The sequence below is a fragment of the Ranitomeya imitator genome, chromosome 4, assembly GCF_032444005.1.
Source record: "Ranitomeya imitator isolate aRanImi1 chromosome 4, aRanImi1.pri, whole genome shotgun sequence".
In the NCBI taxonomy this organism is placed as follows: domain Eukaryota; kingdom Metazoa; phylum Chordata; class Amphibia; order Anura; family Dendrobatidae; genus Ranitomeya; species Ranitomeya imitator.
Genome location: NC_091285.1, coordinates 409,013,882 through 409,031,747, shown reverse-complemented (window position 1 = coordinate 409,031,747; position 17,866 = coordinate 409,013,882). Strand labels below are relative to the sequence as shown.

The 17,866-nt window shown below is 50.7% G+C and overlaps 1 protein-coding gene across 1 annotated transcript in view; it reads right to left on the bottom strand.

Moving 5' to 3' along the window:
- Window positions 1-17,866, bottom strand: part of COPG2 (COPI coat complex subunit gamma 2) — a 90,936-nt gene that overhangs the window by 33,331 nt on the left and 39,739 nt on the right. Inside the window, exons 12-13 of the mRNA XM_069765366.1 lie at window positions 11,891-12,079; window positions 10,733-10,828 (exon numbers count right to left, since the gene is read on the bottom strand). Coding sequence (XP_069621467.1) covers window positions 10,733-10,828; window positions 11,891-12,079 — 285 coding nt within the window. The remainder of the gene's footprint in view (window positions 1-10,732; window positions 10,829-11,890; window positions 12,080-17,866) is intronic.

Genomic DNA, 17,866 nt, shown 5'->3' with positions numbered 1-17,866 from the left:
TTTAGAAGCGGCTAAACCCTTTCTGTGACCCTCAGGGAGCACAAAGTCCGATTTGCGGAAGGGGGCAGTCCTAGAAATGTACCTCCTGAGAGCCCTTACCACGTCCAAGGTGTGAAGGGCCATTTCAACTTTATGTCTTGGCTGTGGACAGGGAAGAACGAGATCTTCATTAAGGTGGAAGGAGGAGACCACCTTAGGAAGAAAAGACGGAAATGGACGTAGGACCACTTCGTCCTGGTGGAAGGAAAGGAAGGGCGCCCGGCAGGACGGGGCGGCCAATTTTGAGACTCGCCTGATAGAGGTTACTGCCACAAGGAAAGCGACCTTCCAGGAGAGAACAATCCCAAGTCTCTAACTGCATTCTATAGGGGGGATCTCCGTGGGATACCCACTGAACAAAAGTCCTGACTTGCAAGTTAACAGCAATCTTACGTTGGAACAACACGGATAATGCCGAGATCTGACCCTTGAGGGAACTGAGCGCCAGACCGGAATCCAAGCCGGACTGGAGAAATTCCAGAATGGAGGGAATTGAAAAAACGAGAGGACGACAACCACGGAGCCTGCACCATAAGAAGGCTTTCCAGGTGCGGTGATCAATGCGAACGGAAGACGTCTTCCGAGCGCTCATCATGGTGGCAATGACTTGCTGGGAGAAACCAGCTTTAGTTAGGATCCAGGTTTAAACAGCCAAGCCGTTAAACGTAGGGCCCCTGAGCTCTGATGGTAGATCGGCTCTTGGCGAAGCAGATCTGGGGGTCTGGTAGCCGCCAGGGAATGTCGGATACGAGTTGAACGAGCTCCACGTACCACGCGCAACGTGGCCAATCTGGGGCGACTAGGATCAAAGAACCCCCTCCATCTTGATTTTTCGGATCACCTTCGGTAGTAAAGGAAGCGGAGGAAACACGTACGGGAAGTGGAACCGATGCCATGGGGATATCAGTGCGTCCACCCCGATGGCCTGGGGATCCCGAGAACGTGCTATGAAATTGGGAACTTTTGCGTTCAGTCTGGACGCCATCAGATCCACGTCCGGAGTCCCCCAGCGAAGGCAAATCTGCTGGAAGACCTCCGGATGGAGTTCCCACTCCCCTGAGGCGAGACCCTGACGGCTGAGAAAGTCCGCCGCCCAGGTCTCAACGCCTGGAATGTGCACTGCAGAAATGGTGGAGCGGTTGTTCTCGGCGCAACTGAGAATGTGGGAGACCTCCCGCATCGCCGCCCTGCTGCAGGTACCCCCCTGATGGTTTATGTACGCCACAGCTGTGACGTTCTCTGATTGAATTCGAACTGGGTGACCCGTGAGGAGGAAGTGGAAACGTCTCAAGGCAAATCTGATCACTCGAATCTCCAAGATGTTTATCGGAAGTTTCAACTCCCTAATCGTCCAACGCCCCTGGGCCGTGTGGTGGCGAAACACCGCTCCCCAATCGAGGAGACTGGCGTCGGTAGTTACCACCAGCCAGTGAATTGGGAGAAAAGACCTCCACTGGTTGACAGATGATTCCAAAGTCCACCATTTGAGCGCTTACCTAATCCGTGGGGACAGAGGACATGGTCGATCGAGGGATAAGGGACTCCTGTCCCAATTGTGAGGATCCTGGTGTAAGGGGCGGAGATGCAGTTGGGCGAAGGGAACCGCTTCCATTGCGGCCACAATTTTCCCCAGGATCCTCATGGCAAACCGAATGGAATGAGGAAAGGGACGACAAAGCGTCCGGGTTCCCTGCTGAAGCGCTTGGGCCTTGGACCGAGGAAGCAGGACCATCCCCTTGGACACGTCCAGGATCATGCCTAGAAAACAGGATTTTTGGTTGCTTACCGTAAAATCTGTTTCTCGGAGCCTTCATTGGGGGACACAGGAACCATGGGTGTATGCTGCTGCCACTAGGAGGCTGACACTATGCAAATAAAAAAAAAGTTAGCTCCTCCTCTGCAGTGTACACCCCACCGTCAGGAAGTAGGATATTCAGTTAGTGAGAAAGCAGTAGGAGAAGCAACATGTTAAAGATAGAAAGTCAAACTGTGACAATATAACACAATAAAACAGAGCTGTTCAACTTGGGAGGGTGCTGTGTCCCCCAATGAAGGCTCCGAGAAACAGATTTTACGGTAAGCAACCAAAAATCCTGTTTTCTCTATCGCCTCATTGGGGGACACAGGAACCATGGGATGTCCCAAAGCAGTCCCTGGGGTGGGAACAGCAGAAAAAAAAACTCCATTCAGGTCGGAGAACTTACCACTGCTGCCTGCAAGATCCTTCCGCCTAGGCTGGCAACTGCCGAAGCGTAGGTATGGAGCTTATAACATTTGGCAAATGAGTGAATGGAACACCAGGTTGCCTTGTAAAGTTGTATGGGCGGATGCCCCATGGTGTACCGCCCAGGAGGCGCCCACTGCCTGGGGCAGAGTGAGTCTTAATCCCAGGAGGAGTCACTCTGTTCCTGACCCGGTAAGCCTCCAGAATAGCAGGTCTGATCCAGAGAACAATCATAACCTTGGAGGCTGGCAGGCTTCTTGGCGCACCGTCTGGAATGACAAATAGACGGTCCGTCTTCCTAAAGAAGGTGGTCCTAGACAAATAGATCCTCACCGCCCTGACCAGGTCTGGCCTGTTCAGCGAACACTCCAGAGAATAGGTCGGAGCAGAACAAAAAGGTGGGAAGGACGATCTTATTGAAGTAACAAGGAGGACACCATCCTGGGAAGAAAAGGCGACGATGGCTGTAAAACTACCTTATCTTGGTGAAGAACCAAGAAATGGGGCGACAGGAGAGAGCCACCAACTCCGAGACGCGCCTAATGGAGGTGATGGCCACCAGAAACGACACCTTGCAGGACAGAACAGACAGTGAGGCCTCATGGGGAGGTTCAAGGGGGGGGGGGGGACCCCACTGAGCCTCCAGAACAAGATTAAGGTCCTTGGGATCCACGAGAGTCCAGTACAAGAGAGCTGCATGCACCACTCCTTGAAGAAAAGTTCTGACCTGAGAACGGGACGGATATATATCCTTGTACCGTGATAGACAAATATTTGGAATTGAATTAGTCTATGCCTGATGATGCCTGAGAAGTCTCGAAGGTTTGCAATTTACTACCATCTTTTCAGTTAGCCATTAAGAGGCATCAACCACCGAGGTCTCTCAGATCTAAATATCTGACCTGAGAACGGGAAGTCAAGGACTTCTGAAATGGGACTTCAGAAAGAGAATGGAAAGCGTTGCTACCTGACCCTTTAGAGGACTAAGGGCAAGGCCAGCATCAAGTCCCGCCTTGAGAAAAGGCCAAATGGAAGGATTCAACAGCCAAGATGTTAAATTGAGCAACCAAGAACTCTGGTGGCAGATCGGTCCTTGGGACAGAAGATCTGGCCTGTCTGGGGCCTCCAGTGGAAGTCCGTGAGGAGATTGACGATCTCAGCGAACCAGAACCTTCTGGGCCAATCTGGTGCGATCAGAAAGACCGGCACCCCCTCCGCAATGATCTTCAACAGCCTGGGAAGAAGGGAAGGGGAGGAAACAGATAGGGAAATACAAAATGCGACCCAGGAATGGCCAAAGCATCGGTCTCCACTACAAGAGGATCGCGGACCTGGAAACAAACGGTGGAACCTTCCTAAGCAGTCGCGACGCCAAGAGATCCGCGTCCGGAGATCCCCATCAAAGGCAAATTTGAAGGAAGACCTCCCGATGCAGGGACCACTCTCCTGCCGAAAGGCCCTCGTGGCAGAGAAAAACACCGCGGCCTAGTTACCAACGCCGGGAATATGCACTGCGGATAGTGCCGGAACCGTCGCCTCTGCCCAGAAGAGGATCTTGGATACCTCCGCCATTTCCAAGAGACTGATTCCCTCCCTGGTGTTTGACATATGCCACAGCCGTGGCATTGGACGTCTGGATTCTGACTGGCAGACCTCTGAGAACCTTTTCCCAGTGACTCAGGGACAGAAGAATGGCCGCTATCTCAAGGATGTCGATCGGCAGAGGAGAATCTTGCTCCGACCAACGCCCCTTTAACTGATGGATTGCGGGAAACCGCGCCCCAGCCGGGAAGGCTGGCGACCGTCGTCACCACCTGCCATGGGCGAGAAGGAACTACCGGACCTGGGGAATGAGAGGGGATGACAGCCACCAGCTGAGAGACCATTAGAATCGGACGGAAGGCCGAATCGGACGATCCAGAGACAGCACAGACCTGCCCCACTGAGAAAGGATGGCCTGCTGAAGTGGAACAGCGCAAAAGGGAACGCTTCCGATGCTGCCACCATTCGTCCCAGGACCTTCATTGCTGAACGGAAGGAAGGCAGCCGAGGGCCTTGCAGAGAACTCCGTCCTGGAGAATTGCCCGTTTCTCCTTGAGAAGAAAAAAATAACAAAAACCCTTGACTGACAGGTGTCGAACAGCATGCCTTAGAAGACGAGGCACTGACTCGGAACAAGACAAGACTTCGTTCTGCTGACCAGCCACCAGAAACGGGACAGGGAGTCGAGGACGATTGTCACTCTCCTGGGCCTGAGAGAGGGGCGGAGCCTTGATGATGTCTTCGAGGTACGGAATAAGCACTAGGCCCCTGATCCTCAAAATGGCCATAAATGTAGCCATGATCTTTATGAAGACACTGGGTGCGGTCGCAAGACCGAGTGGCAGGGCGATGAACTGGAAATGACTCTTCTGCGCCACAAAACGCAGGAGACACAGGTGTGCTGGGAAAATCAGAACATCAAGATAGGCTTCTTGGATATCTATGGAGCACAGGAATTCCTGTGGTTCCATGCAAGCCAATACTGAACAGAGGGACTCCATCCTGAAATGCCGCAGGCGGAACCTTTTGTTCACTAACTTAGGAACCAGATGGGTCGAACTGTGCCGTTCTTCTTCGGCACTACAAGCAGGTTTGAATAGAAACCTGTGAAGCGTTCCTACTCTGAGATGGAAACGATAACCTCCGAACAAAGAAGAAAGGCATTAGGCGCAAAGAAACCTGGGATCAGATTAGGATCCTTTAGAGGGTGGGATTCGAAGAAGCGATTCCGGGGCCGCGAAGCGAACCCCATCTTGTATCCAGAGGATACCACCTCCCTGACCTCGACCGAGGCAAGCCAAACGTCCCTGCAAAAAAGAAAAACAGACGCCCGCCCAAACTGGGAGGAACGCTGGGCCCTTAGCACGAGTTATGCCAAGGAAGATCTGCCAGGTCTTGGCCTGGTGGACCTACCATGGGAATTGAGGGAACGCCAGGAAGGGGTAGGCTTGAAGGAAGCCTTTTCTCTAGCCAGGCGAGACCACGGTCTGTGCTAGCCAGAGGAATATTCTGACGCCGCGAACCAGCGAAAGGACAAAAAGGGAGCTGAACTGCCATATCCTTAATAATTTGTTCCAACATGTAGTCAAAGACTGGCCCCCTGGAAAGGGAGGCTGGTAAGGGACTTCTTTGAATACAAGTCCACCTGCCATGTCTTGAGCCAAATATTCCGCCAGATGGTCACCATATTGCTGGATACCTGAGCTGCACAAGACGCGCATCTAGGGAGACAGCTACCAAATATTTCCCTGCATAGGAAATCTGGTCCGTCAGGTCGGCCAGCTCCCCCGAAAGAGGTCCAGCCGTGCTACCCTTACAAGGCTGTTTGGTCCATCTAGCTGTGGTCCTTGAGACCCAGGTAGAGGCAATGGCCGAGGCACAAAGCAGAAGCAGCCACTTCAAAAGGCTGATTTTTCCAGCGATTCTATAATTGTATCCTTGGAATCCATGAGGGATGCTGCATTAGAAAGTGGAAGGATCATGTTGGCGGACAGTCTGGGGACTGACGAGTCCGCTGCCGAGGAATCAGTCCAGTTAGCGATGAGCTCAGGGGAGAAGGGATATAGGATGCCGAGACGCTTCCCTGTCTGAAAGCATCTGGTATGGTTCACCTTTCCCCTGGCAAGTACCACAACAAATTCAGTGTGTGGAGCAAAGACCTTGGAAGTTGGTTTTGACCGTCTAAACAAAACCGCCTTTTCTGCGGGTTCCGTAGAGGTATCCATGATGCCCAAGGTCTGGTTGACTGCAACAATAAGGCTTTGCACTTTATCACTCATGCTAGAGGCCTGTAGTGAAAAAGTCTGAATCTTCCTCTTAAAAACATGACCGAGGACGCCCGTCTGACTCGGGAGAGGAGGATCTGGAAGAGGGATCTCACCGTGCCAGACCGGAGGGCGAGATGGATCGGGAAAAGGACAGAATTTCGCTCCTGTCTGGATCTCTTGTGACCTGTGTTGAAAAGGCCGGATGGAGAATCCTGTGACCCACTGGCAACTGCGGGGGCTGGGAGGGACAATCTGTCAAGCACGGACACCAGGGACGAAACATCCTGGTGAGGTCCGCCACAGACCGAGACAGAAGGAAAGCCCACCCAGGGATAGGGGCCTCGGTCTCACCCGGGGTAGGAACTCCTGGGCGGTGGGTTCATGATGAGCAGACCCATTAACTGATGCCAGAACATTAGGGGATAGGAGAGCCGAGGAGAGTGTCGGGCTGCAGAGCAGCTACTCACAGTAGGTGCAGTCATCCTGTATTCAGCTCCAGACTGTAGGGCTGCTGTGCCAGGAAGAGAAGGCTCCACAGGAAACAAGTACGATCTGGATCAATAGGAAAAATGGCAGTCACAAGAGGGTGTCCAGGACCAGGAGTGAAAAAGCGCACACTGCAGGGACACATGCTGAAAAGCCTGCTCTGAGACAGGAAAAGGGGGCGGAGCTAAACCGCGGGACCAGAGGGCGGGGCCAAGTGAAGGGGCGTAGCTAAGTCCCGGCAGGAAGGAGCTGACTAAGAGCTAGGTGGGAAAAAAGCCCGCCCGAAAAGCAGGAAGAAGAGGGGCGGAGCCAGCCCTGCAGCTAGGCCCGAGTGAAGCCGGGACCTAAATTAGAGCTGGTGAAAGCCGGAGGATGGGGGAGCGGCGCGGAGGATTGAAAAACGCTGCAAAACAATGCCTGCAGCCCCAAATACCCGCAAAATTAAAGGGGAAAAGACCCCCGATGCCCCACTCTGCAGCTAGGCCTGGAAGAGGCCGGGACCTAGATTACATCACATGACCACCGGAGCACGGGGGAAGTGTTGAGGAGAGCCCTAAAACTGCTGCAAAGGTAACCTGAATTAAGGGGCCCACTATTAAAATAAAGGAATTTTTTATTTTTTTCTTTTCTTCCCCTCTTCTTTCTTCTGTGATCTTCTTATCTCTGTACCTGGGGGGAGAGAGAGAGAGAGAGTACCTCCCCATCCAAGATCGGACGTCCGAAAATCCAGCATAGTGGGACGTCCGTGTCTCCTCGAACCGACAGGCTCTGGTGGGCGAGTGGGTGGGAGACGGAGGCAGGCCCGGGTCTGAATCACCTCAACACGCTTCTGTGTTAGGGGCTGGGGTCCTGCCGACTAGACATATGAGGATACGGGGTGGCAGTACACGCCGTACTCAGTCTCTTTGTGGGACTACAGGTGTGACTGACCACCCTGTATCCCTCCGTGGTACCTGAAAAGGAACGACGCACACTCAGGTAGATAAGGGTCTAATGAAAGACCCGTGTCCACCTCCTACTGACACTAAGCTAAACTGAATATCCTACTTCCTGACGGTGGGGTGTACACTGCAGAGGAGGAGCTAACTTTTTTTTTATTTGCATAGTGTCAGCCTCCTAGTGGCAGCAGCATACACCCATGGTTCCTGTGTCCCCCAATGAGGCGATAGAGAAAGGAGATCCGTCAGGCTGAAACTGGGGAGGACTTGTCCAAGTTGATCAGCCAGCCCAGGCGTGAAAGAGTATCCAAGGTAATGCGGACGCTTGCTTCGCAGGCATGATAGGACTGACCTTTGATGAGGAGGTCGTCTAAGTATGGCAACACGACCACTCCTCGGGAGTGAAGAATGGTCATGACCGCCGCCATGACCTTTGTGAATACCCTGGGCGCGGTGGCAAGGTCGAAGGGTATGGCCGTGAATTGAAAATGGTCCTCCTGGATGGCAAAGCGCAGTAACCTTTGATGTTACGGGAAGACTGGGATATGGAGATAAGCATCTTTGATGTCTATTGATGCTAGAAACTCTCCTCTCTCCATTGAGGAGATGACTGACCGGAGGGATTCCATCCTGAAGTGCCGGACTTTTACATACTTGTTTAGGAGCTTTAGATCCAAAATAGGGTGCACCGTCCCGTCATTTTTTGGAACGCAAAAGAGGTTTGAGTAAAACCTCTGAATCTCTAGTGTTCTGGAACCAGGACAATGACCCCATTTCGGCGGAGAGATTCGATGGCGCGGTGAAGTGCGCGAGACTGAGCACCTGAACTTGGGAGACGAGACAGAAAAAAAAAAAACGTGCCGGGGAAGGGGAGAATTCTGTTTTGTAACCAGAAGACACCAGGTCTCTGACCCATTCGATGACGGAAAGCCAGACATGTTGAAAGAGAAGCAGGCGTCCGCCTACTTTGGTGGTGTCGACCGGAAAACTCCCCGAGTTATTGTGAAGGAAATCTGGAGGGCCTGGATCCCCTGGTTCTGGGTTGCCTGGGCTTACTTCGCCAGGATTGATTCGGCCTGTATGAGGGCCGAGGGTCTCTCCCTGTACATGGAGATCGTTCTGATCTGGACGAGGCTGTGGAGGTGGACCAGAATGGGCTTGCGGAATTAGGGTCATCATCAACCTTTAGCGCGTGATTGACAGCTTCAATGAGGGAATCCACAGTCGATTGAAACTCCGGAGAATCCGGGTCCTAGGATGCCTCAGACTCATAATCAGAGTCATGATCGCTGCGAACCCCTGGAGAGGGTGAGCGAGAAGTGGAGCTACCAGAGGCTGAATTGCATGGTGAATGCTCTGGAGAGGTAGTGCGGATCCGTTTTTTGGATGTCTGTACCTCCTTCACGTGAGAGCGGCCCCTGCTAGCCGATAATTCCCCTGTAAGGGAGGGGTCTCTTAACCCAGGTAGACGAGTGCCCCTCTCCCCAGAGGGGTCATGAAGGGATTCAATCGCTTAGGCCAACGAAGCCATGGATTGCGACAGTGACGCGGACCACTCAGGGGGGCTAGATACACTGGGGTCGGTAGCAACGGAGGGCTCCTGAGCACATTGGGCATTACAGGCTGAGCAGAGAGGGGAGCTTTGAGGCCGAGGGAGAGGAGCCTGACAGGTGGTACACGCAGTAAAAAAGGTGGTATGTACCTTTGTAGTCTTTTTAGCCCTTGACTGCGACATGATGTACCCCAATATAAGTAAAAATGCTGTTAGTGGAAGCGATGTGGGGTAAAGCTGCAGGGAAGCAGGTCCTGTGTCCCGCAATCTGATGAGGTGGCGCTGAGTAGGGGAAGACCGGCATCCAGGAGTGCTGACACGTGCAGAAGGCGGCCGGAGCTGCTGTGCAGTGGGGGAGATGGCTGCCGAGAGTTGGGAGGTAGTCTCGCAAGGAGCGAGTAGTGCCAGATCTGGGGGCGGAGCCGCAAGAGTGATGCGAGTAGTGGGTGGGGCCTATCGGGATGCGGCCCACACTAGGCTGAAGCCGGGGACTACATTTATGGCTTCGGCCAGGGCGTGCACCCCCGGACCACTGGGAAAGATGCCGCGGAGCCCTGTGGAGTCCCTGCCGCTATGGAGCCCTCCTATGACCGCCGGAAAACGACCCCTCCCAGGTGGCACTTACCCCGATATGAAGGGGATGGCAGATGCCGCAGGACATAGCTGTACCCGGGATCGTCAGGACGGTGCAGGGTTGGGGAAGCCTCCATCCACCATCCCCTTAAAAGGGGGGTGGAGAGGAACCGTCCGCCTCCTTCCATCATCCGCTTTTTTCAGTGGTGATTCAGTGGGGGCTGCACGGACGCCACGATGTAGGGTGCCTCTGAGCATCCAAGGGTATAACCTGGTGGGCAGGGCAAAATGTCCGGCAATAGGCCTGGCTGCAGAAGAGGATACGTGGAGGTGACACTCCATGTGTTCGTCTGGTAAGGGAGGAGGGGAGATTGGTGTCCTTGAAGGGGCCCGTCGCCCCCTAGAATCAGCCCAGCCAAGTGGCATCCCACGTCGCAGGAGAGGATACGGAGAGGCAACACTCTCCGTGCTCGCCTGTTGTTGGTTCGGGGAGATCTGAGCCTTGAAAGGTTCCGTCCCCCCTTCATCCGGGTAAAAAAGTTAAATAGCAAAAAATAAAAAAATAAAGAGAAATTCTGGTCTGAATAGTAGACCCTGTGTGCCTCCTACAGAAACTAAGCTTGAACTGGGTCTCTGGAAGCCAGCATGAGGGTGTATACTGCAGGGGAGGAGCTAACTTTTTTGTCTCAACTTAGTGTCAGCCTCCTAGTGACAGCAGCAGAACACCCATGGTTCTGTGTCCTCCAATGTGGCGAAGGAGAAAATATGATTAAGCCCCAGCTACTGCATGTCTCACGGCTGTTCGACAGCCGCAACACATGCAGGGATTGCCTGTTTGTTAGGCAATCCATGCATTTGTTGCGGCAGTCAAACATCCGCGAGACACGAAGGCGTGGGGACTGGAACACGCCAAAGTCGCTCGGTTAGCACCTGAGCATGCCGGATAACATCTTATCGCTCATCACTGGTGACTACCATACATTGAGTATACAGTTGTATAATGGAGTAGCGCTACACAGGACAGGTTATGCATGTATTTTAATTGCTCATTGCACAAGAACACCGATGGTGATGTTTTCCATCATTTATCTAGAAACATGCAGGTACTCACATCATCTCTAAGCATGTTTGATAGGAATGTCATCATGACTGTGTGTTTGCGTGGATATTTCTGGCATAAGGCACTAATTGCTTGAACAACCACAACCTGTTAAAAAAGAAGAAAAAAAAAAAAAAGAAGGTAAACAAACAATATTTTCAGTCTGCTCTTATTTAGCGTTAAGGCTATGTGCACACGTTCAGGATTTCTTGCAGAAATTTCCTGAGCAAAACAGGACATTTTCTCCAAGAAATCCGCATGCGTTTTTTAAGCATCTTTGACGCGCTTTTCTTTTGTGGATTTTTCTGCAGATTTCCCAATACAATGATATAGTGGGAAATCCGCAAAATTAATGAACATGCTGCGTTTTTTACCGCGATGCGTTTTGTTCGCGGAAAAAAAATGCATCATGTGCACAAAAATTGCAGAATTCATTCTAAATGATGACATGCATACTGCATGCTGTTTTTTTGCGGTTTTATAGCGGTTTTATAGCGAAAAAACGCAAAAAAAAAGTGAAAAATCAGCAACGTGTGCACACAGCCTAAAACCTGTTAAACATTAACTTAAACAAACTCTTCTTTATAGTCAAAACATTAAGAACAGATAGAAATACATTTATTATTACAATAAAATGGTGGTAGCAAGTGACTATAGTACTCAGCCCATTCTGTATTTTTTTTACATTGCTTACATCCATTCGATGTGCAAATAAATGCAATTATGCCCCGTGCAATTCAACAAGTTTGTCAAACATACATTTACTTTTTCTCAAAATGATCTGTGCATATATAAATAAAGGTCTTGTATACTGGGGTGTCCACATGGGATGCATTTAGATAGTGCTGGACAGCCCGCCTGATCGAATAGTATGGGCGTGACTAATAGGCTGTAAACAAGACACTGTGCATTACTTACATGTGAACAGCGCCATATACAAGCCTCTTTTGTGCAATCATATACTGAGCAATCACCCCCTCCATGAATTGGTAGGCCGTCAGTGGTTGTCTTATTAGTGTTTTGCACCTGCATTGACGCCATCTTTGCTACATGGGTTTGCTGCATCCTGAGAGTGCATTTGTTTGGAGACCTGGGCAGGTAAGCACTGCTGCCCCTTTTCTGCAGCATTAATATAAAAATAAATGTAACAACCGTTAAATGTTTACGTACTTTAAATTCATCAGAGATCTCTGATACAAAGGTAGAGATTTGCTTCATGAGCCTGTCGACACTGCTCTCACTGCCAGTTTTCAGCAGTGTGGTAATAGCGAGGGTCGCAATACTGCGGTTTGAATCAGTAATAAGGTTTTCCAGATCCAGGTTACATGCGGTGACTGCAGAAGGGTGCTTCATTGCCACCTGAGGGAGAAATAAAAAGGCATAGATACAATAATTTGTGCTGCTCTTCGGAAAAGCACCACATTTTCTACAGATTATTCCTATTCATGTCCTTCTGTAGTCCCTAGTGCAAGTGCATAGAGACAGCTGTCAATCAATGAGTAGGATCGCCAATTTGGCAGCTTAGCCCAGAATAAGAATTCCAAATTCATGTCAAAAGTAAACTATGAACATTGTGCGCCTCAAGGACTATGTCCAGAAACTCCTGGCAGAAAAAGTGTTAAAGAGGGGACCTGTATGTTGTGATAAATGTTTTTTTTTTTACTGGTGTAAATAGGGATTTTTGTGTACTCACCGTAAAATCCTTTTCTCTGAGCCAATCATTGGGGGACACGGGACCATGGGTGTTATGCTGCTACCACTAGGAGGACACTAAGCAAATACAGAAAGAATAGCTCCTCCCCTGCAGTATACACCCTCCTGCTGGCTGTAAGTGAACCAGTTCGGTAACAAAGCAGTAGGAGCTTAACATTTAACAAGGATGAACTATGTCAAAACCAAGTCAACACAGAAACCAAAGCCAATAGGTTAACAGGGTGGGTGCTGTGTCCCCCAATGATTGGCTAGGAGAAAAGGATTTTATGGTGAGTACACAAAAATCCCTATTTCTCCTACGCCTCATTGGGGGACACAGGACCATGGGACATCCTAATGCAGTCCCTGGGTGGGAAACAATCAACTGCAATTGCTCCTTCTACCGACAAGTTACAGATGCGGCACTGCCGCCTGCAACATTCGTCTGCCGAGACCTGAGAGTGAATATGGTAATGTTTTGTAAACGTATGCAGGCTGGACCAAGGTTGCAGCTTTGCAAACTTGGGCTGCCAAAGCTTGGTACCTTTTCCTTGGTCCTTCCGGGAGCACGAACAGGGTATCTAACCTGCGGAAAAACGCTGTCCACTAGACGAATCTCCTAGGAGCCCTCACTAAATCCAGTGTGTGAAGGGCCTTCTCGATGCGATGTACTGGTGCCGGACAGAGTGACAGAAAAACAATCTCTTCAGTGAGATGAAAAAAGAGAGTCAACTTTCGGTAGAAAGGACGGGGATGTTCTCAACACCACCTTATCCTGATGAAAATTCAGGAACGGAACTTGAGAAGACAAAGCCGCTAGCTCGGAGACTCGTCTAATAGAGGTAACCGCATCTGGGAAAGCAAAGACAGGGAAATCTCCTGTAGAGGTTCAAAAGGAGCCTGTTGCAAAACTCCGAAGACCAGATTAAGGACCCATGGTTCCAACGGCTTCTTATAGGGGGGTACCCGATGGGAGACAATCCTGCATTGGAACAGAAAAGATTAGGGCTGAAACCTGCCCTGGAGAGAACTGAAGACGAGACGCAAGTCCAAACTCGTTTGTAAGAATTCGAAAATGGAAAAATGAAGAGGAGAACATCCACAATCATTGCACCATGAGAAGAAGGTCTTCCAGGTGCGCATAGATGAAGGCTTTCTAGCGCTGATCATGGTAAATGGGACCCTGAGACAGCAAGTCTGCGCGATTCGGTAATCGCCAGGGAATGTCGGCAACTAGTTGAACGAGTTCCGCATACCACGCCCAGCATGGCCAATCTGGCGCAATCAGGATTACCGATACCCTCTCCGCTCTGATCTTCTTGATGACTCAGCAGTAAAGGAAGCTGGGGAAATATGTACGGAAGCCGAAAATGATGCCACGGGAGTATGAGAGTATCTGCCCCGATGGCTGCTGGATCGTGGGATCGAGCTGTGAAGTCTGGAAGTTTGGAATTTAGCCGTGAGGCCATCAGATCCACATCCGGAATTCCCCAACGACAGCAGATCTGGTGGAAGATCTCTGGATGGAGACCACTCCCCGGAGTAGATGCCTTGACGACTGAGGAAATCTGCCTCCCAATTGTCCGCTCCCGGGATGTGAACTGCAGAAATCATAGAGCGGTTTTCCTCGGCCCATCGGAGGATGTGGCCCACCTTAGTCATGGCTGCCTTGCTGCGTGTCCCCCTTGGCGGTTGATGTATGCCACTGCAGTAGCATTGTCGGACAGAATCCTGATTGGGCGACCCGCCAGGAAGGGAGGTAATTGGAGAAGTGCCAACCTGATTGCCCGAATTTCCAAGATGTTGATCGGAAGACGTGATTCCTGGGGGGACCAGCGGCCCTGAGCAGTGTGATGAAGGAGCACCGCTCCCCAGCCTAGAAGACTGGCATCTGTTGTCAGAACTAACGAATGTACTGGAAGAAATTACTTCCCTTGATGCAGGGAGGATTTCACTGTTCACCACCTGAGAGACTGTCTGACTCGCCAGGGAAGGAGGAACCGACAGTCGAGGGAGAACAGGTTCCTGTCCCAAACAACCAGGAGGGCATGCTGTAGGGGGCGGAGGTGTAATTGAGCAAATGGAACCGCCTCCATATCTGCTACCATCCTGCCGAGAACTCTCATACTGAAGTGCAGAGAGTGAGTGCGAGGCTGAGCTTCTCGCTGTAAAACCGAGATCTTTTCCTGGGGAAGAACCAACCCCCGGGATAAGTCGAGTATCATTCCTAGAAGGGAAATTTGCTGAGCCAGTACTGGGGAAGATTTATTTATTCATTTTTTTTTTAAAGCTCATCTTCCAATCTAGGCGAGAGAGTATCTATTGTGATGTTCACGGCCTCCTCGCAGGTGCAGAAAGAGGGGCCTTTGATGAGGATATTGTCTAGATACTGTAGCACCACCACTCCTCGGGTGTGGAGTATGGCCACGACAGCCGCCATGACCTTCGTGAATACCCTGGGGGCGATGGCGAGGCCGAAGGGCAAAGCCATGAATTGAAAGTGATCTTCCTGAACTGCGAAGCGAAGAAACCTTTGTTGAGAAGGTAAAATAGGAATGTGGAGGTACGCGTCCTGGATGTCTATAGACGCCAGGAAGTCGCCTTTTTCCATGGAGGCGATGACAGAACGAAGCGATTCCATTCGGAACCGTTGCACCCTAACTTGTTCGGCAGTTTTAGGTCCAGTATGGGCCGTACTGTACCGTCCTTCTTTGGAACAATGAAGATCTTTGAATAAAAACCTTGAAACCTTTCGCTTTGAGGAACCGGAATAATAACTCCGTCCTTTCTCAGAGAGCTTATAGTAACATAGTAACATAGTTAGTAAGGCCGAAAATAGACATTTGTCCATCCAGTTCAGCCTATATTCCATCATAATAAATCCCCAGATCTACGTCCTTCTACAGAACCTAATAATTGTATGTTACAATATTGTTCTGCTCCAGGAAGACATCCAGGCCTCTCTGGAACCCCTCGACTGAGTTCGCCATCACCACCTCCTCAGGCAAGCAATTCCAGATTCTCACTGCCCTAACAGTAAAGAATCCTCTTCTATGTTGGTGGAAAAACCTTCTCTCCTCCAGACGCAAAGAATGCTCCCTTGTGCCCGTCACCTTCCTTGGTATAAACAGATCCTCAGCAAGATATTTGTATTGTCCCCTTATATACTTATACATGGTTATTAGATCGCCCCTCAGTCGTCTTTTTTCTAGACTAAATAATCCTAATTTCGCTAATCTATCTGGGTATTGTAGTTCTCCCATCCCCTTTATTAATTTTGTTGCCCTCCTTTGTACTCTCTCTAGTTCTATTATATCCTTCCTGAGCACCAGTGCCCAAAACTGGACACAGTACTCCATGTGCGGTCTAACAAGCTTATAGCTTGGAACAACTCTGATGCTTTTGCCCTGGGATGAGACAGGAAAAAAAAACGATTTGGAGGACGGCTAAGAAGTCTATCTTGTATCGGGAGGACACTAGGTCGCGGACCCACTTGTCATGAATGACCGAGAGCCACGCGGCACTTAAGGAAAGCAGGCGGCTGCCTACTTTGGGGGTGTTCTCCGGATACCACAGGGAGTCCTTGTGTGGAAGATCTGCCCGTTCTGGAGCCTCTGGATACCGACTGCCTAGGCCTGCCTTTCCATCAAGGGGAAGGTTTATAAGAGAACCACTGTCTCCACGTTGTGCCCGGCTGGAACCGGGAGATGTGGAAATAGAGGACCAGTTTGAGTTGTAACGAAAAAATCGTGACCGAGCCTGTGGTTTCATGTTCTGAAAGGGCAGAGAGGGTCTTTGTTGTGGAAGAAATTTTACTCTTCCCTCCAGTGGCGTCGTAAATTAATTGGTCGAGCTTTTAGCCAAAAAAGGCGACCGCTCTGATATGGTAGAGAAGTCAATGACTTTTTGGAAGCAGAATCCGCACGCCAGACCCTGAGCCATAAGGACCTCCAGATGGTGATGGTGTTTGATGCTGATTGAGAAGCGCAGTTAGCGGCTACCAGGGACACGGTCACTACAAAATCTCCAGCTCTGGCTATCTGAGTAGCAAGGTCTGCTATCTCGGGGGGGGGGGGGGGGGGGGAGACTGGTATCCAGCACCACTGAAGACAAGACTTCAGCCCAGTGGGTCATAGCCTTAGCCACCCACATAGCAGCAATAGATGGGAAGAGTGCGGCTGCTGAGGCTTCAAAGGCTGAACTCGGCATATTGTCGATCTGACGATCGGTTGGGTTTTTAATAGAGGCGCCCTCCGAAGAGGACAAAACAGATTTAGTAGCCAGGCACGATCGGGGGAGACTGCCACCAATCTTTTCTTGGATCCTGGGCAAAAATATATTTTGACTCCATGGGTTTCTGCCGTGTGAATCGTTTATCTGGACGGATCTAGTGAGAATCAACGATTTTGGGATGAGTGGCGAACACTGTGAGCTCGCTTGGTCCTCTTAACCCTGCTGTTCTGTTCGGTCTGGGGAGACCTATTTTGAACTTTGGTATTTTTTGGGGTGTTCAAGATGCGGTTCTGAAACTTGTGGTTGATTGACTTAAATGAGGATGGGTCGGTCGGCCACGGGTTTCAGAGCCGCATCTTGAATATTTTAAAGAATATTGAAGTTCAAAGTCGGTCATTTTTGACCAACAGAACAGCAGGGTTAAAGGACACGGCATGATCCGTTTTAGATAAAGGTTCCTCCTCAAGCTTCAAAGCCTTATTCACTGACTCAGAGAGTCGAGAGTCTCCTGATCGTGATGAAATTCCTGATCTAGGGACGTATCAAAATCGTCCTCTGAAACAGGTTCTCTACTGGCCCCAATGGAAGGGGAGCGAGAGATAGAGCTCTCAGAACCCGAATCCTGGTGATGGTCTGGGGATATGGCATGAGTCCTTTTCCTGGAAGACCAAGAGCTCCTTGGCAAGGTACGACCCCTGGAGCACAAGGGGTTCTGACGATCGGAAGCGTCGTCCGTAATAGTGCCCTAGTTAGAGGAAGGGTCTCGGAACAAGTCTAACGCTTTTGCCAGAGATGCCATAGACCGGGAAAGGGAGGTAGCCCACTCAGGGGGACAGGCTCACTGGGTTCGGGATCAGTAACAGGTGTTTCCCGAGCAGTCACCGGTTCACAAGCTGTGCAGAATGCAGTTTTGTGACCCCGGGGTAATGACGCGAAGAACACAGTGTGGGTCTTCCCAGACTTTTTGTGAGGCTTTGATTGAGACATAGTAAGCTGTCATCATGGCTATGCTAACAGGTGAAGGGTTAAGCTATGTTTCTACAGCTTACCCAGGTTCTGTGTCGAGTCCCCAGGGGAGATCCGCAGTGTTTGCACGGAAATCGCTCGTCCATAAGGCTATGATTCAAAAGGCTGGAGCAGCGCTGCAGCATCAGCCCCCTGGGTGTACCAAGATGGCCGCCAAGATCAGGAAGTGAGAGCGCTTGTCAGGGAACGAGAAGC